Below are 23895 nucleotides of genomic sequence, written 5' to 3' on the forward strand. Positions count from 1 at the left end.
TTATTTGGCTCATTTTTTTAGGGAGAAAAAAGTACCAAAAGGGACAACTGTCAGATTCCTCAGTTAAAATGCTGTGAATTGGCAAGCACGTGCTACCCCTTGGTTCTGCCTGGCAAAACTGAGGGCCTTCTTGATGCCATAGGTTTTAATTTTTCAAGAGAAGATCGACACTTAAAGTTCGAGGTGAAATTTCCCCAACTGAAAATGTTGGCAACGAAATGAAATATTTTTAAAATACTGTGTGAGCCACATAAACATGTTTGTGGGCTGAGACTGCCAATTTGCAATCTGATTTCCTTTGGAAGTCATTCATTTCTTTTTATTTTTATCTGAATAAAGAAACTGTTAAATTTTTTTTGGTGTGCCTTTTAAAATGCTTTACCATTTGAACAATCGAAGTACTTTTTGTAGAAAATGTGCTTGTTTTTAAGACAGAGGGGAAGCAATTAATTGAACTCTGATATGAAAATGTCTCTAGGTTGTCTGAAGGCAGCATCAGAACTTTTAAACAGTTTCCTTTCCATGATCTCTCCAAACAGGTCTAAGCTGTAGGAGATCAAATCGGGAGAAGTGGAACCACAGTTGAGGTGTGTCGGGTGACTAGGACCCACCACAAGAGTAGGAGGGATTCCTGAGTGTGGTGTCCAGTGCAAATGTCCTTCTGCAAAACATGCTATATATAGTGAATGGGACTGGAGTTTTTTCTGTTTGGTTTAGGTCCAATGACAGTTAATGGTTGTTCCCTACAGGCTGTGAAATAATTTATGAGTTTGGCAGTAGATGATGTAAAATGCAGGTGGATGTAGGTAGAATAATATCTGTTCCCAAATCAGTGAACTGTTTGTGCTAGAGCAGGGAGGGATTTCAGAGGTCACAGATCCAGGGTCTTCCTTGGAGATGAGAAAACGGAGTTCAGCTGAGGCTGCCTTTCCCTGTACCCCTCCCCATCCGGCAGGAATCCAGCACTCTCCCTTCTCCTTCCTCACTTCTTCCCACCTGTAGGACAGTGTATCTTCCAGGAACTATTTGTGACAATTAGAGAGGCTTGGGAAAACAAATCAGGCATTTAGTAAACAGATTATTTAGAAAACATCTTCCTAGGATGTTGATTTGGCTTATCATTGTGATAGTTAGAACAGTTTTTACTAATAAAATTTCTGTTGTTTTGATATGCTTATTTCCAAAAACCTACTCTTCCATAATGTTTTTTAAAAGCAACCAGTTAGATGAAGAGAAAAATGTGGCAGTTAATTCCCTTTCTACAGAATTTCCTCGTGGTGGGTTAAACCACATGAACTAGTTGATGTCAGTTGCTTCTGAACTACAAAAATGGTAATCTCATATGGTTCAAGATAGTAGCTTGAGCAAAAGGGTAATAAGGAGCATCAGGGTGTCTTCCTATTGGTCTAAAGACATCTTTGGCATTCCACATGGTCACTGACCACCCAGGCCTTCCAGTTTATCCTGCCCAAACTCTGTTAGGCTAAAGCATTTTTCTGAGAAATGTGGACTCGAAAGCTCCATGTGCACACGTGGAACAGCCTTCCTTCCATGTGCTGTATTTGGCTTGAAAGCCTTCCTTGCCTTGACAAAAAGACTACCCAGCAAAAGTCAGATGCTGGATTTGTTCTGAATTTTTCAGGCCAAAAGAAGCAAGTTGGAATGGAAGTGCTTTTCATGCTCCGTCGTACTTAACAGCACAATAGTTTGATTAGCAGTTATATTAATACTAACAGTTTATATTGACGATCTGAGATTCTTGAGAACATTGCCCTGTTATTGTAAGTGAATCCTAATTCTGATTTCATGGTGGTGGTGGTGGGTGGCAAATGAACCCACAGAAAGCAATGCCATAAACTTTAGGCCTTTTCTTCTTTAGGCCTTATTCAACCCACTGAATATTGACTTTGTCAAACCAACTTTTGTAAAAGAAGTGGCATTTTAGCATTTTGAAGATGACAAAAACAAGCATAAAATAAGAGACATTTGAGCTTAACTCTGATAGGGAAAATTTTATTTGAGAGGTAAAGTGATCTCTGAATCATATTTCAGGCCCCTGACCAAATAAAATAAATATTTGGACTTTAGGCATCAAGGGAATTAGTAAGAAATGTATGTGTGCTCATTTTTTTAAAGAAATTAGAAACAAATCCACCAAAATCCAATCAACAGGAGAAAGCCAAACTCTACAAAATTCATGATTCGTAAAGCTCTGAATACAGCACAGCTGAATAAATACAACTAAAGAGCCATCACAAACAGCAACTTGGAATGGGATTTTTCTGGGACTACTTTGAACCAGAGGGTTAGTTAGAAATTCGCTTCTGACATTTCAGACTCCTTTTGACTAGTAGTTTAAAATTTGAGTGCGATTCTAGTTCTTAAAAGGAACTGTAGAATTAAATTGTAGAATTTAAGGGCCCTTTTACTGGGGTAAAAGGTTTTCCAAAGGAAAAAGGTATGTATGGGAGAGGCTGAATCTGTTTTTCCCCCCGTCTTAATTTATTTCTGCCAAAATGCTCTTCCATACTCTGTTCTTTCTGGTGAAGGCTCACCTGCCCGGGATGGTGTGCCTCAGTAACTTGATGTCTTTCTCTAATCCCACTAGGTATGCAGGGCCCAGTGCACACCCCCTTCTCTCACACTCTGTCTTTGCACCTCATGTAAATGCCTTTCCCCTGGCCTCCTTCCCACCCTCGACACCTACTCATCCTTCAAGGCTCTTCCAGGTCTCTCAGCTTTGCCCTCACCCAGGCAGTTAGGACTAGTTTTCTGAATTCCCATTACCTTAGGCTCTTGTAATAAGCAGATGTCATGTTGTACCATAATAGTTTTCAGACCTTACTTGTTTATTTATTATTATTTATTTAATTGAGGTATTGTTGATACATAATCTTATATTGGTTTCAAATATACAACACAGTGGTTCAGCAGTTATCCATATTATTAAATCCTTACCCCCATTAGTGCAGTTACTATCTGTCAACATAGGAAGATGTGACAGAATCATTGGCTTTATTCTCCATGCTATACTACTATCCCTGTGATGAGCTTATATTATGATTGAGAATTTTTATTGCCCTTTATCCTTCCCTTCCCCCTCCCTCACCCTGCCCACTTCAGCCCTTCCCCCATGCCCATAAGTCACTTCTCAGTGCCTGAGTATACTTCTATTTTGTTCATTTTGTTTTGTTTTATATTCCACAAATAAGTGAAGTCATATGCATATCTCATTTATTTTTGTATCTTAATTACAACAAAGAATAGGGCCTGGCACAAACGAGTTCCTCAATAAATGCTTCACAGCCAACTGTGGTGATTGGCCCAGGATTCTGCCTATGTAGAAGACTTAATCAGTAAAAACTACTATGACATAATGTCCTAGAAGGAGACTGTAGAATAGAGAATTGAATGATCTGCTAAATTTTACCTGGGAATTCTTAGTTACCATTACTTAATGGTTGAGCACCCGACAGAGGGAGCTTTGGAGGGCTGAGAAATGAGCACAAATGCAGCGGACTGAAGATTTAAATTTTTCTTTTCACCTATTTCTTGTCTCAGCCCAACCTTTCTCAGCCCCTGGTTGCCCAGACCATTACCAACTGGAGTTGACAGTGTAATATAATTTACTCCTGTCCATCAGAAAATACTGTGGAGTAACTCAGTAAATAGTATAGGTAGTTCTCTTTCATGCTGTTTTTGGGCCTTCCCCCACCTTGTTTTCCTAATTATCGAAATTATATGTATAGCAATGACCCCTGAAGCTATTCTGTGTGAGCATTAGCGGGCTGCTTTCAGTATTTTCATTTACATTACTTACTGCCTCCCAGAGAGCTGCCACATGCTTGGTAAAAGTTCTTGAAATAATAGTGTGAGAGGTGGTTATTCATAGATGTCTTGTTCTGTGTAAGTGAGGATACAGGATTCATTGGAAGAATAAGTATTTACATTTGAAAAAGTTATATTTGATATCCATGTGCACATATTGTATATAAACATACACTAAATAGCTAGCAGAATTGACATCAGATTCATAGAGAAAAACATTCTAAATGTTGTCTACTATGAAATTGTTTAGAATTAGCAAGACTATACCAGGTGCTTTTTAATTTCTCATTTGAACTATAACAAACTTGCCGGGTACTTTACAATGAAAGGAAAAGAGACCTAGAAGTACCCTATCTCAAAGTCATTCAACTCCACAGAGTCAGAGAGCTGGAGTGTCTGTTCCTGACTGATGTGTAGCCAGTGCTTATACTGCTATTATTCCATGCTGCTTTATTTTTTTGTGTTAATTACAGAGAGTTTTTTAAAGGCTATTACTTAAGATAATGATATTTAAATATTAAATCTAAAAATGGCACTAGAGACTTCAGGCAGACCTGCCTGAGATGTATATTGGTGAAAGGTAACACTAATTATTTTTTGAATTTAAATAATTTCATGCATTGTTCTGGAACAGAATTTTGAAGTGGTTATTTTAGTTAATACTTAATTAGATCTTTGAAGTCTGTCTGACATAAGTTGAAACGCACTTATAAATATGTCAAGATTTTTATGAACTTCTTAGGAGGATAGTATTTGCTTGAGAAAGTGGGGAAAAGAAAATCACCTTAACATGGACACAGCTTTGGGCTATTCTCTCTATCTTGTTGACATTCGTTCTTTTTCTGTGTGCAAGTAATCTCCCAGTCTGCCATGTGTCATTACTTACACTTTGATGTCTTTTTATACAAAACTTTAAAGGTGCCATCTTCTTTTTGGTTTGTATTTTGGTGTCTTGTTTTAAAAAATCTAGTTCTTCACTGAGGTTCATTTAATTATTGTTAACAACTGTTTTTGTCTTTTGCTCAGTGGTTTAATCGGGACAAGAATGTAGCAGCTGTTAAGAAACTGAGTCCATTCATCTCATGGGAGATGTCCTGAACTAATAAATTAGAAACTCAGAAAGGAGACAGCAAGGGAAGAGCTGGAACCCAGGACATGAAAAGGAACACAGATCAAGAATCTAGCCCTATTAGAGAGGAGTGGGCATTTAATTCCCTGTGACTTGAAGAGACTTGTATGAGATAATTAACACTTAACTTGTAATTAGCAATGGAGCACATGCCAGTTTATTTGGAAGACAAGAAAGGGAGTGCTTGAGTTAGGGGTAGGACTTGTAACTGAACTGCAAGTCTGTTGTTTGGGGGAAGGTATCTAGTTTTAACACTCCTTCCAGTTGGTTTTTTTCCAAGTTTACAGATCAAAGTAATGTTCTCTTACTAATAGTAATATTACTGAACACCCACTATAAGGCAGGCCCTGTGTCTAAGCACCTTTTATATATATATATATATATATATATATATATATATATATATATGCATTATCTCATTTAGTTAGCAAGCTTATGAGCAGGTGGCCTTGTACCACTTTACAGATGAGAAAACAGGTTCAAGAAGGCGAAACACTTGTCCAAAGTCCAAAGTCATACAGCTGATAAGTAAATGGTACCAGATTCAAATTCAATTTCTTCTTACTTAAGAGCCATTCAAATGTGGTGGTTACATAGTTTTAAAAATGAAAAAGTATTTGTGAAGACAGTGAGTCTTTGAAGTCAGTGATTGTCCTGTTCTGCCCTAAAATCAGGCCCTATCAAGCATCTGTAGTCATGCCTGGAGTTAGTTGTTCTTAGTGGAAATGACAAATTTTTGCAGGACTTTGAAACCCTTTTAAAAAAAAAAAAAGAATCAAAGCCCCTTCCCCCTGCTTTTCTACTTTTTGCCTGGGTGCGGATGGGTCTGTCTCTCCTTCCAAGCTCTGGCCTTGGTCTCCAGTGCCCTTCATTCAGTGAGGTCACAAGTGTGGGCACTTGAAGGGCCCTGCCAGCGTGTGCATATGAGACACATGCACATGAGGCAGCCACGCAGAGCGTGCAGGAGAGCCGCTGTTCACTTGCTGACGCTCAGAGCATGACCATGTCCCAGGGCTTCCATCCGCAGTTAACCTCATAGCTCAGCATGTATTTCATCAGACTATCACAAGCATAACCTTTTACTTCAGTGAAAATGTGTCACATATCAAGCAAATAGGACAGAAACTAGAATTTGCTTATATGGAAGAAATGCTGAGGTGAGTCGCTAATATAATTTCAAGGTGTTAAAGCAGGTTAAAAGTCCAGGCTGTGTTACATACTTGCTCTGAGACCTTGGGCAAGTTTCTTTCTATCTGTGATTAGTTTTCACCTCTGTGAAATGGGGATAATAGTATTTATCTTACAGGGTTGTGAGAATGTATACTTTAATGCATATAAAGCATGGAGAATAGTGCCTGGCCTAAAAATAGAACTTCAGAATGTTAGCTACTTTCATAGATTTAAAGCAATAAGCTGCTATGCCGGGGTGGGGGTCCTGGTACTACATCAGTGCACTCCGTGGACATATTTATAGTCTTTTCTCTGACAGCTTTGGTGAGTTGATTGCACTTTTACCTCCTGTTTCAGATGAAGACATTCCTTGTGGCCTCCAGAGAGGGAGGGTCTAGCTGGACCCCAGCAATACTGCTTCCGCCTTTGGGCCGTCCTTTTCCCCCGTGGCCACATTCCTTTGCTTACCCAGATGTGATCCCCCCTGAGGCCTAAAGAATTGGGTTCTCCCCCTTGGGTGTTGGTGGTGTGCATAGTTGTACCTGAGCAGCTGAAATCTGGACTAAAGCGTCCTGGGTGTCCTTCGTGGCCTCTGCCTGCTTCTTCTTTTTGTTGCCCTCATCCTCCTTAACATTCCCCCTTAGCTACAGTGCTCCCCAGCTGTTCACAGAGCTCAGTGACCCCTGCTGAGCGCTGACTGACACTCTTGCCAAGGCCTGGACCAGATGCCCTGGAGGCAAACTGAACACCGCTTCAAGTTACTGTTGTGTGTGGTTTCATAGAGGATTCGAGCAGGAAGGACTTTAAAGAAATCATCTTGTCCAGCTCTTAAATTTTACAGAGAAGGAAGCCAAGACCCAGGAGAGGAAGTGACCTGCTTAAGGCCCATAGACTCAGAACTGGAGCCAAATCCCCTGACTTGCTTGTGCTACAAATCCAAGGACAGTAGAACTGAGGCGTGCTAGAGAGGTGTAGCTTGTCTGCAGATTGTTTGGTGGTTCCCATTGCCCAGTGGAGGAAACCAAACTCCCCTTCCAGTCACCTATCTCATGTTCAGGACCCTGGTCACTGTCTAATGTATGGTGAAAAACATTTTAACAGTTTTGGAGCTGGGCCACAGATGGAGTGAATCATTTTCCTTAGCTCCCCAATGCAGTTAGATGGTTCTGGTGAGCCATCTCGTAGGGAGCGTGAGCCCTCGTCATAGGCTTACATACCCCTGGGTCACTGAAGGTGCTGCTGATGTTCACACCGAACAGACAACACAGGACACCACAAGGAAGCTCTGCCGTTGTAGCAACGCATTCACTGCGGCAGGGCAGCATCCATTTGGGACGTTTTTGGTTAGTTTATACCAGAACAAAGTGCTTCCCGTAGCCATTCCTATGGGATTTTGTTGCAACTTCAATCCACTTCTTTTTATTTTTTAAGGTTTGAAAATTTTACTTATTAATTCATTAAAAATAACAATAATCTCATTACATGTTACCATAAATAAGTTTTATGAAATACAACCACATTTTTCAAACCAAAACATTAGTGAGATAAGATGCATTGTTTTACATTTTTGTGAATCTTTTTAATGTCCGAAATAATAGAACACAGATGGGTCCTCAGATCTTCTCATTGACTCTGATGCAGTGTATTGTTTTGGTTGAGGTACATGAAGGTGATCCAGCTTCACAGATGTGTGGTTGGGAAAGGAGGAACTTGTACATTCCTAAAAGGTCCCTGGAGAGGCCCCAGGGAACCTCTGACCACACTGTCAGAACTACTCCTTTAAAGTAACTCTCTTAGGCTCTGTATCTGTATTCGTTCCCCTCTCGGTAGGAGCATTGGATTTACTGACAAAGGGCCTAGAGAGGAAGTGGGCATTTCTATAATATTGAAGTTAAGAATCACAGTGACTGTGCTGAGGGTGGTGTATAAAGTAACACTATAAAGAAAAGGAAAAAAATGACTGGACGCAAATTCAGGATAGTGTTTGCCTCTGGTGGTGGGCATGGGAGTGGGATGCCATGGTGTAGGGTAATCTGGGGTTTCACAGCTTTTGGTGATTCTCTTGCTTCTTGGGCTGGGTGTTGGGTATTTGGGTGTCTGTTCTGTTTTCTTTACATGGTAAGGATATGATTTAGACACATTTAAAGAGAGTTGTGGTTTCTAGTACTTGGGGGAAAGAATGAATCTGTTCATTTCCTTGTTTGATCTTTTCTGCTTTTTTGGCATGAATTTATTTAATCTTTCTAGGTCTGAAAAACACCTGTTTGGATACATGACTTGTGACCAGATCCATAGCAGTCATTTTTCACTTCCTGTACTTGTGTTAACATAAGCTCTGAGGTTTGTGATTCCCTCATTGTTACGTGAATAAACAAGATTGGAGACTCTCAAGCCTAAACATGTGGCCAGAATCAAGAGATCTCTTGGCCTGGGAGTGGCCAAGTGACAGTGGCCTCCCGCCACTTTGAGTCTTCTCTGTCGCATCGATCCAGGCCCACAAAGGCTGGTTGGTTGTTTTGCTTTCTGCTAGGTAATAGGCTGGTTTTGTGATCCCAAAACCATACTAAAGTTCTGCTTCTTGGATAAGATAACCCATTATTTATTTGACTTGAATTTGGATCCATCTGTCTATGTGTCTTCTCATTTGGCTTCAGTATTTTACACTTTTTGAGGACTGACTACTTCTAGTGAGGTTGTATTTGAGGCCTGGTAGCGACTCTCATAGGGTGCTGGCAACTTTTCTCTGCTCCTCCAGTGTGAGTTATAGAATCCCATAGTTGAAGAACTAGAGATTGTTCGTGTACCCTTCCTCAAAAACCCTGCTCCCTTCTGTGTTACAGATGATGAAACTGAAGTGCAGAGAAATGGTAGTACATGTTTTTTAAAGCAGACCCTAAGTGGAGTAGGACTGGAAGCACTGGAGGATTTTCAGCTATGGAGTGTAATGGCCAAAGTAGCTTTTGTATGTGTGTGTGCTTATTCATTTTAAGGTGGATTAGTCCAGCTACACAGTACATGGAATGAGGTGGAGAGAAGAATAGAGGGTCCTGAAGACAGCACATTTGGTGGGAAAGAAATTTAGACCGAAGGAAAAAGCTTACGAGGAAGCAACTACTAATTTTTATTGGAAGGAGAAAAAAATGTTAATAATATGTGACTTCAAACTTCTTAAAGTTTGATTTTAGAGTGCTTTCCATTTGTTGCACTTGCAGAAGTATTATTGCCTAAATAGATGACATCTGAATATGGTTTCCTTGCTCCTGAATATTCGTTAAAGAACTCTTTGTAATTGCCTCTTGGATTATTAGGAAATTGAAAAACAGGTATTTTTGTGTTGGTGTCATCAATAGCTGGTGGTTTAAACATTGGCTCCAAATTGCAAGCTGTAGAGAAGTGCATGTAAAAGAATGTGAGTGCAGTTAAAATGCCTTCTTAGATGGGAGGCTAAGTAAATATTACATTAAGTGAAACAACGTAAGTGAAATTACCAACTGGTGCCTAGCTCATGGTAGGCTTTAGAATTTTGAATGTTAGTTTCCCTAAGCCTGAAAATATTACTAGCTTTAAAAGGTTTTTTTTTAAAAATTTTAAGCTCAGAAAAGGTGAATAATGGTGTTCTATCAGTAAGTCAATAGATGTTTATTTTCTCTTTAGATGTTTGGGTGATAAGCCTCTACACTGGATGAAGGACTGAATCTGGAGATGTCCTCTCATCCCAAAAAGGTGCATCTTTTTTTTTTTTTTTTTTTAGGATAAGTAAGTTGATAAAATGGCTTGCCAATTCCTTGAACATAATGGGAAGGGGTAGAGAAAATATTTCTTCTTCTCTAGCCCATACTGCCGAAAGGTTTTCCGGGGAATACAACCATACGTGCTTGTTCCTCAGTCCAGCCTGTGAGGAACTGAGAAGGAAAGGAGAGGAATTTCTGATGTGTTAGTCATGTGGTTTTAATCAGTCAGGACTGCTAACTACATCCTGTCTTTCTTTTCTTTCTCTGATGCATTTTCTTTGCATCGTCTGTGTGAACTTTGGTTGATTTTTCTCTGCAACTGGTTTTTTATAACTTTGCCAGAGAAAAAATTAATAAAGGAAGCTTCACTTTGATGAATGAGAATAAGAGTGATTGTTGTAGGCTTGCTCGACTTCAATATATAGTCTTAAGGTTGGACTTGATCCTTCTGTGTGACAATACAGAAAATTCACTCTAACAGTTCATGGTGGAAATGTGTCTCTTCTCAGGTTCTCCCTCCTCTTGCTTCCTGCTCTCCCCACACAGCTCAGCTTCCACGTCACTCCCCTTCTGTGCTCCCATGGCGGCCTGTGGGTGTGGCAGAGAACCTCCCCTATTTCTGACCTCGGGACATGGTGACTCTGTAATATGGTGCGCTGGCATGGGGCTGCGGATGTCCCAGGATGGCCAGCACACATATCACTCTGGTTTAAAAAGGGTGACCAGAAGGAGCTTTCCTGGGCTCTCGGGCCTTCCTCATGTGCTCCAAGGGCTCTGGGGGCAGTCGGCCTGGCACTGAACCACTCCTCACCTGCTCCATGACCCTGAGAAGCTCAATCTCTGAGCTTCAGTTGCCTCAACTATGAAATGGGAATAGTACTAGTACATACCTCAGAGGTGATGGGAGAGGTAAGTGAGCTCAAGGTAAAGTGCCCAGGATGGTACCTGGTACGTGCTCATGTGTGTGTGTAAAATAGGAGCTTGATAAATGCTAATGTTAGGTTTAGCCGGGGAATTATTTCCTGAGAGCAAGTGTCCCTGTGATGTTTGGCCTTTAACTAGGCACACCCAGTGGCTGCTAAGTGTTGAGAAGGGGCCATACTGAAGCATGTGGCCAGTGCATTAATGCCATATCTTCTCCAGTTTCCAAAGGCTCTCTTCTCCCTCACCCCAGCCATCAAACACACCTTGGGCATTTTAGCACATAATGAATGCCCCCTCCTGTATGGCCAAACTGGAATCTGGTGAGACTGGTTTGAATGCTGGCTCTGCCACTTAATTGAGCTTTGGTTCTTCGTCTATAAAGTGGAGCCAATAATATCTACTTCACAGGGTTATGAGAATTAAATGGGAAGAGTTTTTAAAGGTCCAGATATGGTGTTTGGCCCAAGAGTGCTGAGTAAACTATTGTGTATGTGATGCTTGTGGAGGAAGCATGAAGTATTGAAACATTTGAAGGGTAGACCAAGCTTGGTGCTCTCAGAGTATCTTACTCATTTTTGCTAAACTGCACTTAGCACTGTGGTTTTAACGTAAATGTTCAACAATTGCTTTTTGGTTGATTGATCAAGGGACATGTTAGACTCCCTTCTTTTTAGTTCTCTGGCTAAAGAAGTGGTAGAGCCTGTTTCCTCTTTTCCCTACTTTGAATATTTTAACCTTCATTATTCATGAATTCCAGGAAACTTTAAATTGCTAACTTTTAAAAAGCTATCCATTGACTTTTCCACCTTGATCCTGAATATGAGATGAAATATGCAGTACATTTATTGGTTCTCTATTCTCCATGAGGACTAAAGGTTCACTCATTTCTCTGTCCAGATGTACTTGGTTTTATGTGATGGTTTCTTGAGTGTTTGTGCATGCAGGCAGCCAGATGGCTTGTGGCTGTTGCACTGTCTTGTGGATTATTAGTGTCTGGATGGAAGAGTGTGTAGGAAGTTGGACTGAGCAGAATTCCTAGGGAATAGTGGCCAAACCTCCATCCCTTACACTGGTGGTTGCCCCTACCACAGTGCGCAAAACCCGCTCCCGGTAATAACCAGCCCAAGTGTGTACAGTTGGTGCAATTGTGGCAAAAGGGGTTGAACTCCGTGTAGCCATGATTACAGTAAGATGGACAGTCTGACCCTCTCAATGCAGGAGGGATTTGAGGCTTGGATTTTTCTCAAATCCAAGTGGCCAAAGTTCAAAGTTGTTCTAATTTCATGCCAGTGTAATCATCACTTGTTTTCTCCTGCCTGCCTTTCATTATCATTATGTGAATAATAATTATTCTAATGAGCCATTAGGCTTTGGAAGAGTTTAATGGCAGCTACTTGGATCAGTGCCTAAGACTTTTGCTAATTCTGTTCTTTCTCTCTCATTGGGTCTCATTTAACTTTCTCAGTTTCTCCTTCTTACAGAATATATGAATTACAGCAAGGGTCTCTTACCAAGCTGTAATCTTTCACATTTTTATTTCAGCTTAATGCTTCCCTGTAAACATGCTATCAAAGATTGTCAGGGACATATTCCCATTCATATATCCCATAACTTCTAATCTATTAATCTAAGAGCCTTGAGGTGGAAACTGGATCCCATGTCAGTGAGAAGTCCGGGCTGTTGACCCAACCCCTTTGTGCTCTGTGGGAACAGCATGCATGAAAATGTAACCTCTGCTGTTTGTTGCGCATATTTCATCATCTGTTTTTGAGAGCTGATAGGATTTTATAGCAAATTGTTTTATGTAGTAGAGGCTTCCCAGTGTCCTACTTGGGTCCTACTTAATTATTCAGAAATACCACAATAATAATGGTAATGAAAATGAGACAAGGGAGAGGTGGAGGGGGAACTGTGGGAACATTCTTCGGTGGCAGCATGTGAAAAGCTTTGTTTTACATTAGCTGACACAGCCAAGAAGCCAGCATCTAAATCATCCATCAGTAGCAAACATTGGGGAGTGGAGAAAAATTGTGATATGGTCTCTGGGGTCTGCTTTCCTAAGCACACCAGCGTGTGAGAAAACCCCTCAGCTGACCTTCTCTGACAGGGAGATGCACACTTCTATAACGCGCAGTTAACCTTCTGTAAAGTAGAGAATTGTCTGTTCTGCTAGTGGGAATGTTTATTTTTTTGGGGTTAATTGGCTCTGTTTTTTGAAGAGAACAGAGTAAGAAAGAAAGAAGAAAGCTTTAGCTTGATTAGAATGGCAGAAGTTGTAGTCAGAACTGATGGAGTCAGTCTATTAGATTCTCTGCAAGACACACATTTTCCCCCCTTTTTTAGTGCTCTAAAGGAGGTTTGCATCAAATTGCTTTGCATTTGGATGGCTGCCCAGGCTGGTATTCTAGGTTAAAACCTTGGCTAGAAGGCAATCCTATACTCAAGATCCCTAGGTCTACTGCTCTGTAGGAAAGATATGTTCATAAGTGCATTGGGTGGAAGGAAACAGAAAAATCTCTCCTGATATGACTGCTCAGTGAGTGTTCCTAGATCTCTTCCACCACTCAACCCGGGCACCAGTGACAGGTCCTGGGTGTGTGCTTAGCTAGGTATTGCTTGTATGTGTCTTCATAAGGCTTCACTTTAAGAAATATTTCCAGTATTCTGAAATGTGAACCACTTTTAAAGTTTTATATCCACTATTATTCTTAATTTTTCCAGTTTTCCCTGTCCATTGATTTCCATGCCCTGTGGACCTCTTTCTTTTCCTGCTGTCTCACTTGACAGACTTTCTGTACTCCCATCACTATATCGTTCTTTGCACCTCTCCAAATCTTGTTTCACTTTATCATGACCTAGATCAGATCAGTCCTCTAAGAAAGCCTTACCTTTTTTTTTTGCTAAGGTCCATGTTAATCTCCATTGTCTAACCTTGATAGCCTTTGTGCTATATTTCACCACCAAACATTCTGCATTTGCCTTCTGTTTTATCTCAGTGATTTTTCTTCCTAATAAGGCTTAATTAAGTTCCTTAAAAATGTTTGCATTTCCTAGAATTCTCATTTTGTCATAGGCACCTAAATATTTGCAAAGTTTATTGGAAAACCTCCCCCAAAGGCAAAGTGACTGGCTGACTGGCTAACAGTAATTTGAGGGAGATCTAGTTTCCTGTTTCATTAATTTCTGCCATTTTTCCCTGGAAACTTAGTTGTGTTCTGTTTTATGTTAGGGAAATGTTGGTGTTCATTATTATATCACATCCTAAAGTTACACCGAAGAATATGGAATATTATAATGGGCACTGTGGCAGGCAGAATCCTAAGATAGTCCAGGATGCCAGCCCCCTGGTGTGCACACCCTGTATTGCTCCCAGAACATGTGAAAGGGACAGCCATGTGAAAGGACAGGAAGGGATAGCCACTCCTGTGATCAGGATATGTTGTAGAACAGTTGACTTTAAGATACGAAGATTATCCTGGGTGGATCTGACCTAATCAGCCCCTTAAGAGGGACTGGACTTTTCCTGGAAAAGATTTGTGTGTGGCAAGAACATGGGATTCTCTGTTGTTGGCTTTGAAGATGAGGTGGTCACATGGCTAGTACCTGGGTGACCTTTTGTGTCAGCCCTTGGCTGACAGCCAGCAAGGAGAGGTGGACCTCAGTCCCACAGTTGCAAGGAGTTGAATTCTGCCAACAGTTCTGGTGTTGGAGTGGAATTTTCCCTCCAAGCTTCCAGATGAGAGCTCAGCTTGTCAGCACCTTAATTTGCACCTTGTGATACCTTAGGAAGAGAACCCAGCCAGTGGAGCAAACCCAAATCCAGACATCTGACGTTGAGGACCAAGAGCTAATAAATAGGAGTTGATTCAAGCCATCCAGTCACTTGCTACATGGCAATAGGAAACCAGTACATTCCCCACATTTGTGTAAACAACCACTATACTACCCTGATAGTGTTTCACTGATAGTGTTTCATCCAGTGCTGACATTAACATGCAGTAGAATAGAACTGTTAGGAGGGTTTGAGAATTTTGGTCAGAGTTGTTTAGTGGTACATGCAGAGTGATCTCAAATGTTAACTTGTGTGTTTATTTCCTGAGAATGTATTTACCATGGCTTTGGTTATTTTTGGTATCATTCCTCAATTTTCAGGTGCTGGAAATGCATCCTTGCACTCAGAGATGGCTGGAGTAGCCTTGCTTTAGGAACTGAAACTGCCTGGGGAGGAGAAAGTTCTGGCTGAAACATCCCTGGTGTTTTTGCTTACGACTACCTTAGAACTGGTTTGGGCTTTGTTCTTCTTCTTGGAGACAACCATTACGTGGTCATTATCACGTCTGAAAACCCCTTCCATTTTCAGGAAGGGACAGAAATACATTATATCTTCTAAAAAGGAAGTAGCTAATTTATATCCGGTGATAGAAATGGTGGCATAAGGAAGGAAGTGTCCCGTCCATATTTCATTATTTGCTGATTAATGCATTCAGTGAGTAGAAATACATGAACTGAGCCACAGTGTTTCTCAGATAGGAAGCATTGAGGAATTGATGTGTGAATATGAGGGGTAGAACTGTACATGAAAAGTTGAGAAAAAAATCTTTCAACTGATATGGGCCCTTAATTATGTTTGACCTCCTATTCATCACAGTTTTGAAAAAGCTTGTCTGAAAGATGTACCAAACCATAGATGCAGGTCAGAAGGGACAAAAATAACCCGAGTGACATTTGGGTGGTTTTCTCCTCTTCAAGATAGGTGATGTGTTTGAAATAGTATCGGGTTACTAGGGATCCCACAGGAAAGCCAGAGGGTTTTGAAATGATTACTGGTGCTCCTCCATGGTTTTCTCATTAGCTTTCCTAGGCGGCTGGTCCTGAGAAGGGTTCTCCCATCTCTGATGTGGAATGGTGCGAGAGGGCAGCTGCAGCATCTGTTTCCAATCTCACAGGGCCTTTGTAAATGCTTCTTGCCTATTTGTCACATTGCTTCCCTCCCACCCTCCTTTTCCTCTGAATAGTGCAAAATTTGTAAGAGTCCCTGGAATGCACATGTGGGTCTTGTCATTCCCAAACATGAGGTTTTCTGCTGATCAGCACTTTGTAACATCAGGCTGTTGTAGGCATTAGTCACTTTGACTCAAAAAGAAAGACTGGTCTTCAGAAACTTAAGAAAATGTTTTTTTCATTAATTCTTGGCATCCAGTTAAGTTTAACTTCTCAGAGTTTACATGGACTTTTAGAAAAACATTCAGTCTGTAAAAAAAAGTGCTTCCACTTTTTACAATATTTGGATTGCCACACTTCATGGTTATTTGCCAGAAGTTTGCTTTACTAATAACCCAACACTAACTCCCTAGTGCCCCACCCGGCTTCAGATCCAGGGTTGTGAGCAGCAGCTGAGGCTCTATTCACTTCAGATACCCATTTCTGGGGACTGCTTGTAAACAATATTCTCCCTAGTTGTTATGTGAGACATCTAATTTCTGATGGGCAAAGGTGAGACTAATCACAGGCAAACCAGCCAGACCTTAGAGGAAGTGGGCAGTTATTTTAGAGAAGACAGAGCTGGAGACAGGGAAGAACCCGAACAGCACTCTGCTTTCAGGCCCTTGGCGTCCGGCTTCACTCTACAACCAATATGATTCTTACCTTCAAAGCCAGCCCCAAGCATCATGCAGAGACAGGTGGACCAGGCACCAGGGCGTTAGGTGTGCGCCATGTCTCCGTTGCCTACCTGGCCTTGTTCATGGGGAAACCAGCCTCCACTGCATCTGCTTCCTTAGGAGAATGAGAAGGTTGGAGAATATGTTTCTGTGAAATGTCACACGGATACAAATTTTGGTGAAGTCTACTGGGGGTAATGCTAGGAAAAGAGAAATGTCCCAGTCATGGGTTTCCAGGCTCAGAAATAGCAACCCGCTGCTAGACTGGATGTGGTGATGGCAGTGAAGAGGGCTGGCTGGGTGGGAAAGGTTCAAAATAGAGAAGTTGTGTTGTGTGGTTATTATATCTGGGCTCAGAGGAGAAAAGCTAACCTGCTGCAGATGTCTTACAGATGTTTCCATTGTCCAGTTCAGAGGATAGTGGAGGGTTTAAGATGATTAAACACTGGACTTTTTTTTTCTTCTGCAAGGGGGTGGAAACCTGTAAATTTATGCAGATTTTTATCAGAGTGAGCAACATGAATGCTAAGCAATGTTATTCTAGGGGCCTCTCTGGTACCTTGAAGTAGATGTTGTTGCCATTTGACATGAGGAAAAGGAGGAAGGGCAGATTTGAATTGAGAATGGAGGATAGGATGAGTTCTACTTAGAAGAAGTCGGCTTAAATGTCAGCTTATAGATACCTGGGCCACGGATGCACAGGACAGAGGAGGAGCTGCTGGTTATGACTAGGTTGTTTTTAGCAATGGCTGGTTACTGAAGTCAGGCAAGGATGAGGTCATCCAAGAAAAGTGTATAAAATGAATGGAAGATAGAGGATTATGTTAATTCTTAAATCATAATAACCCTGTGAAACAGTTTATTTTGGTGTTGACAAAACCGAGGCCAAGAAGTTAAATAACTCACTATAGGTTGCACAGCTGAACAATGGCCGAATTGTCCTTGAGTCCTGACTTCACAGGGTTGAGCAATTTCCACTATACAATTTTGCCTCTCTGCTTACTCTTAACACTTTCAATGTGATTTAGTTCTGTATTAGAAAAATTAACTATTAATATTTTATCCTATCACCCACTTATTAGCTGCAATAAAAATTAGCTGTAATAAAAATTACAGACTTGTCTATTTATTATTATTAGCATTCCCTGATTGTTATATTTATTTATTTTTTTTAAAGTGTGAGATGGATTTTTTTTTTTTTGGTAATAGTTCAATTACAGAAATAAAACATTTAGAAAGTAAATTTCCCTATAATTCTACCATCTCCAAAGAAAACCCCTATGCCACATTATATTTGTAAGGGTCTGGAAAAGCAAAATTTGTGCCTCCGCTGGGAGTCTTGGAGAGATTTATTTAGAGATGGCACTGGAAATTGGGGCAGTTACTCAGTATTAACCGAGATCTTCTCTGGTTATTTGGTGGGGTTGTCTAGGGTAGCTGCCTGCGCCCAGCAGTTGGTGTTGGTCTGCCTGACGTCGTAACTTGGGGACTGGTGCCTGAATGTCCCCTCTCAGTCCCGGAATCCAGCTGGATTCCTCATGTTCTTTCCTCATGTGGTTTTCTTCTTCCTGGCTCTCTCGGTTCTGCTGCCTGTGTGAGACAATTTTCCTTGGGGGTTTTCTTGACTCCAACCTTGGAATTTCATGGTATAGATGTCCAGCAGAGTAGCAAATGTCCAAATCATCCTAAAAGAATGCCATCTTCAGTGGTAATGAGATGCTTCAGACACTTTACATTATGAAAGTTAGCCCAGCAATGCCTTGCCTTGAAAATATCCCCATGCAGGCTTCATAGTTGTGGTTTGGGTCGATACTTTGCATTCCAGAGTTTTCCCTTTTGCATGGGAACTAAGGGCGTTTCCCATCTTCCCACCAACGTTCTTTTTTTAAAAGAAGAATATGAAGCCAGTTTGATGCTCTCTAGAATGTAGTTAGAGAAGAATATGTATTTACAAAAATGATCAATCAGGCACTTGGGGGTAAAACTTACTTCGTAGACACTTTGTGAGGCCAAAATTTATCTATACATACTGGGAAGTGGCTGGTGGTCAGTCAAGGATTTCATGTGAGAAATAGCAAATTCCATGTTCTTGTTGCCTCTCTTCAGCTGGGTGCATCTGTTCTGCTGAAACAGGACCTTAAAACAAGACACGACCTAAGATGAAAGGATATATATGCCTCTTTCTTCCTCCAAGAAGGCATTTTCTTTATAGGGAGAAGACAGAGCAAAGGGAGCATGCTCTGCCCCATAGTTTATCTCAGCTCCATTTTTTTGGCATTTGTTTTCTTAAAACTTGAGTCTTAATCATTTCTACCTCCTTCCATCAGGCAATGCTAGAGAGACTCTGTTTTTATCTGAATACATAAAATATGCACATCAACTGTACATAGGGGTACTTACTAAATGAACACCCAACAATGCTGCAGACTAATACATGTTTTTAATGTTTTTACATACTGTTGGTAGGTGGATTCACTGGAAGAATGACTAATTAATCAGATGAGTTATAAGGTTGCATTGCATCCTGTACTTTGGATAGCTTATGATTATATGTTTGTGACTGTTTGATTAACATCTGTGTGCCCTGTGAGGCTATACGCTCCATGGGTTAGGGATGCTTTTTCTCATCGCATCTCCACAGCATTTAGCACGGGATCTAGCACACACTGATACTCAGTAAATGTTTGCTGAATGAATGAAAGCCTAAGTACAGATTTACTTTTCTTCTTGAAGACAGATGACTGAAGTATGCAGAAGAGTTGTTTTCTAAGTTTTATTTTGAGGTTATAAATCTGCTTTTCAAAAACCTCATGGAGAGCTGCAGATAAAATCTGAAGGAAAAACTTGTTTTTAAGTGGGGCAGTTGTACAGGGTGGATTTATAACTTTTTAAAAAACTAACAATTATTATAGTGAAATAAGCACAAATGGAAAGTTCAGGTGGAAAACACAGAAGTATGTACACAGATTTTTTTTAGGGGTGGAGTTCCAGGATAACTCATAAAACTCCATTTCAGGGATCATTGAAAAATTGAACCATCTTGATCTGGCAAAGAAAACATATACTACCAGGAAATTTTCACCCCGTGTTGGCTTTCCTCAGGCAAAATGACAAAATTGGACTTATGCATCTCTGATTTCCAGACTCAAGAAACTTCAGAATTATCGTTAGAACCAAAGGCTTTGCTTAGAGGTCATTTGGTTAAATCTTTTCATTTTACAAATGAGGAAGCATAAGCCTGAGGATTAAGTGATTTGGGTCAATATAATTTATTATCCATAAAATGAGTCTTTGAGAAGAATGTAATCACTGTTTCTTGTCAACAAAAATCTCCAGCTCTCTAAATGAATGCATAAATGAAATTATCTCTTAAATTTAAAATATAATACAAATTTTAAAGAGGTGAAATTTTTCTACTTAAATTGTAATACCTGTTTTTAAAGGTAAAAATTTAACTCTAATTGTTTTCAGCCTACATCACCTTGGTAACATGCTCTCTTGCTTCTGTGGGTTGATAAAGATCAGCAGCCACAGACCACGTCACCACATCTGCTGAGGCCTTCAGGTTTAAGAGTAAAGGGGTAGCACTTTACTTTGAGTATGGTGAATAGAATCCATCGAGGCATGTCCAGTTTGTTAATTTCAAGAGGTTCTGGGCTGGATTAAGGTAGAAGGGAGAGCAAAGATGGGGAATCTGGAATGATTTCCAGCTCTGGAGGATGTTAGTGCCTGCAAACAGGAATGCGATTCTGTGGCCTTTTTCCCAGCTTTGTCAATATTTCCTATTTAGGGTGGACTTTCTTTTTGCTAGAGTCCTCACTGTCTCTTCCACTTCTTTTTGTTCACTCTGTTCTTCCCTTTCAGATTTTTCTTTCTTGGTTAGTCTGAGGGATTTGCTGATCAGCAGATTCTTCTGGCTTGCCTAGCAGCAGTAGGAAAGTTCCTAATTCATTGCAGATTCTAAAATTACAGTTGTCTCTTCTTCCCACCTAATTTAGGGAGAGGAAACCTAGGTTTCCTGAGGACCTATTAAATGCTAGGCACTCTCATACATTCATAATTTTCTTAGCTCCTCCCAGCCACTCTGCCAAGTGTTCCTTTTTTTGCTGATGAAACAGGTAAACAGGAGGCAAAGGGGGGATTCAAAAGGCTGTCTGACTCCAGACCTTATGCTGTCCTGCTTCTGATTAAGCAAGACTTGGGGTTGTGCAGCAAATTTTAAAGTAGCACTCAGAATGTCAGTATTGGCACATATTCTTATATAACTTATTTCATAATTATTTCAATAATGAAGTCAGCTAGGCATCTTCTGGAAAACTTGTCATTTATAAACTTCAGAGTATACATTCATAATAAAGTGCCCCTTTGGTCATAGATGGCATTTATCTAAGAGGCTTTTGCAAGCTAGATCTTTGTTTCCCTGGTAGATTTTGGGAGCTCTCTAGCCTTCCTGAAAGGTGCCCTCTCAAATTTTCCTAGCCAAAAGCAGCCCACTCCCCCATATCATCCCATAGTTAAAGTCATGGTATTTATCACTTTTATCCTCAGGAGTATTACATTTACTTGTGCCCTGTCTCTATTGCAATATTGTAAACCTCTTAAAGACATAAAGAATGTTTATCAGTCAATAACAAAATAACATATTTTTGCTTCCTTAGTGCTTTGATCAGTATTTTTGAGTGAACGAATAAAAATCGTATCCATGTACAGATGATCTGAAAAGAGAAAATTAGATTGTCAAGTTAAAAGCTGGTTATTTTATTTTATACCATAGAATTTAGTCATAACCCATTTCAAGATGGAGTGTGGGCATGGAAGTCATCTAAATACAAACCCTCCTCGATAGATTAGCAAACAGAGGACCAAAGCAGTTAAGGTCTTATGTTACTTACCTAGTGTTGGCATTTTCATTCCAAAAATGCAAGTCACTCTGGCCTTGGCATTGCCAGGACCAGTAAAAATATATTTAAAGTTAAGTTTGCCAATTCTATTTCTTGACTTCCCCTTCTTATGGTTGCCAAAAAATTACAATTTTAGAGAGGTTTTTTTTTCTTACTATTTTAACATACTGGATTTTTAAAGCAGCAAAACCATTGTATTTTCTGGGGCTACCTGGGAACTTCATGGGTCATAATGAGATGACGGTGACTAAGTGTGGGACTCTGGACTCTGGAACCTGACTTCCTGAGTTCGCATTTCAGCTCTTTGTCTCACTAGCGTGTGACTGTGGGCCAGGTACTAAGCTTCTGTGCCTTTGTTTTCTCTTCTGAAGTTGAGGTTGGAGAGTAGTAGTAGCTTTCTTATGGAATCATTACATAAATTAGCTAGTTCATTCATGTTTAGGGTTTTTATGGAACATTGGAAATGATAAATAAATGTTAGCTGTTATGGTGATGATCATGGAATACCAAATAGCTTGAGCCACCTTTATCCAGTCATTATTTTTCTTTTATTGGTAAGGGGAATGTTCACTGAAATTTTCCCTGAGATGTAATAATAAAGACAATGCTGGGGATGAAATTTCAGTGAGATTTAAAAGGATATGTAAATGCTGACTGTAAGGCAGGTAGAGGAAAGGGTGTGCCAGAATGCTGGCGCAGTTTAACTGCAGTGCAAGGTGCTCCTTGTGGAGAAGCAGGGGGTTCCGGTAGGAATGGGAATTTGGGTTCAGCCCATGGAGGCCCTGAGGTGGCAGGCCTAGGAGTCTGGATTGAGGGCTTTTGAGTTCTGAGATCCCTTTTGCAGTAAGGCCGAGAGAGGAAGGATTAGAAGGAGTGGGATCAAGGCAAGGAGACCAGTTGGAAGGCTGTTCAGTTAGTAGGAATAAAGAGGAGGAGGATGTGGTCTTGATAGCACGTTGGAATTCATGCCATGTTAGGCAGGTTTCAAGCATAGGTAAATTCCATTAACAGAAATAGGGAACTCTGGGGTAGGGGTGGGTTTGAGAGGGAGGAATATGATTTCAGTTTCATGAATATCAGTGTGCAGTATGGTTAGGACAACTCAAGAGAATTGCCTCTTCAGTAGAAATTCAGAATTAGAACTCAAGCAGAGTGCAGTATTGGAGATAAAATTCTGAGAGTTGTTTCCAATGTGTGACAGTGTTAGACATGAAAATACATGAGATCCCTGAGATCGTGTCTATAGACTGAAAAGAGATCCCACATCCTTTGGATAGAGACAGCTAAGGATAGAGAAGCAGTTAAACTTGTAGCATGCAATGCTGGAGTGTCTGCATTCAGTTCAGCAACTCTGTGAGTTAGAGCCTTTCGGCATTTCTACTGCGCTTTCCAGTTTTTAAGCCTGTTCAGGAGCCAGAGGAGGAACTTCCTATTTCCCTTTTCCCCATCACGTACTGATGGCTAATAACTCTCAGATTCCTTCAATACTGGGCAGAGAATTAGGCTCAAGTTAAGGAATTTAAAAATAGCATTGTGAGATTTGCGTATTTTATATCACAAAGTTAGAAAAGAGACTCGGAAGACATAAATTTAAATTTCATAAATTTCAAGACCAAACTGTTTTATAACCTTTCATTTTGTTTGTGGTTTTCAGTGGGTATAAAAATACTCAGTGGGTGTGTGGGTGGTTTCTAGTGCTTTGGAAATGGTGAGAATATGAGATGCTGAGCATTGGGTTCTGGGATGAGAGCTATAATTATTGACTCTGATTCTTTCCCAGGATTGGCTCATGGGTGGGTATCTGAATTTAAAAACCCAACAGTCCAGAATCCGGAGCAATAAGCCACTGTTTCCTCCCGCCTGGAAATCAAAAGAATTGTTGTACTGGAGAGAAGAGGGAATGTAGGGTGATGGTTCTCCCTAGCCTGTCTCCTGTCATGCTGCTTGCTCGCTTGCTGATTGTTCAAGTCAGCGATGCTGTGAAAATGCAGGCCGGTTGGCCGGCTCCCCCTAGCCTGATACACAGCAGCCGCTGCACAGCTGAGCTGTGATGGAAAGAGTTCTAAATATAACTCAGGCCCATTTCAAATCCTCCTCCCCCAAGTCTGGGCGGATGTGGTAATACCCTAAAAATACCTGCTTTATGAACCTTTGAGGTATCCGAGGAGGAAGGGGCAGGTAGTAGGACTGGGCTCTGCGGCATTGCTGGGAGGCCTGGCCAGCCACCAGCGTGCTGCCCCCAGGGGCCGGCTACCCAGACTGTCTGGTGAGCTGTGACCACGCCATCCCATCCAAGGATAAGTGCCTACTCTTGAGTCTCATGTTCACTGTTGGCAGGTTTCAAGGAAACTATTCATAGAAGAGGCATCTGTTCTCTGTCCCATTGACCTCAAACCTGCAGCTGCCACCACTCTGGTGTTCAGGCAGTGTGGTGGTTTTTAGTGTTATTACACAGAGTCAGAATTTTAGAGCTGGCAAGAACCTTAGGCATTATATTGTTCTTAAAACATTCCATTAAAATCACAACATTTAGGGAGTCACATTTCTCTGCC

The 23895-nt window shown here is 40.8% G+C and overlaps 1 protein-coding gene across 8 annotated transcripts in view; it reads left to right on the forward strand.

The window, feature by feature from the left end:
• Positions 1–23895, forward strand: part of SEPTIN11 (septin 11) — a 144687-nt gene that overhangs the window by 55967 nt on the left and 64825 nt on the right. The window contains exon 1 of one of the 8 annotated variants that reach the window (XM_057502351.1): positions 9815–9850. The exons of the other annotated variants lie outside the window; for them this stretch is intronic. Coding sequence (XP_057358334.1) covers positions 9830–9850 — 21 coding nt within the window. The 5' untranslated portion in view covers positions 9815–9829. Of the gene's footprint in view, positions 1–9814; positions 9851–23895 lie in introns of those variants that run through there. 8 annotated transcript variants of the gene reach the window in all.

This window comes from Manis pentadactyla, chromosome 5, assembly GCF_030020395.1.
Source record: "Manis pentadactyla isolate mManPen7 chromosome 5, mManPen7.hap1, whole genome shotgun sequence".
Lineage (NCBI taxonomy): Eukaryota > Metazoa > Chordata > Mammalia > Pholidota > Manidae > Manis > Manis pentadactyla.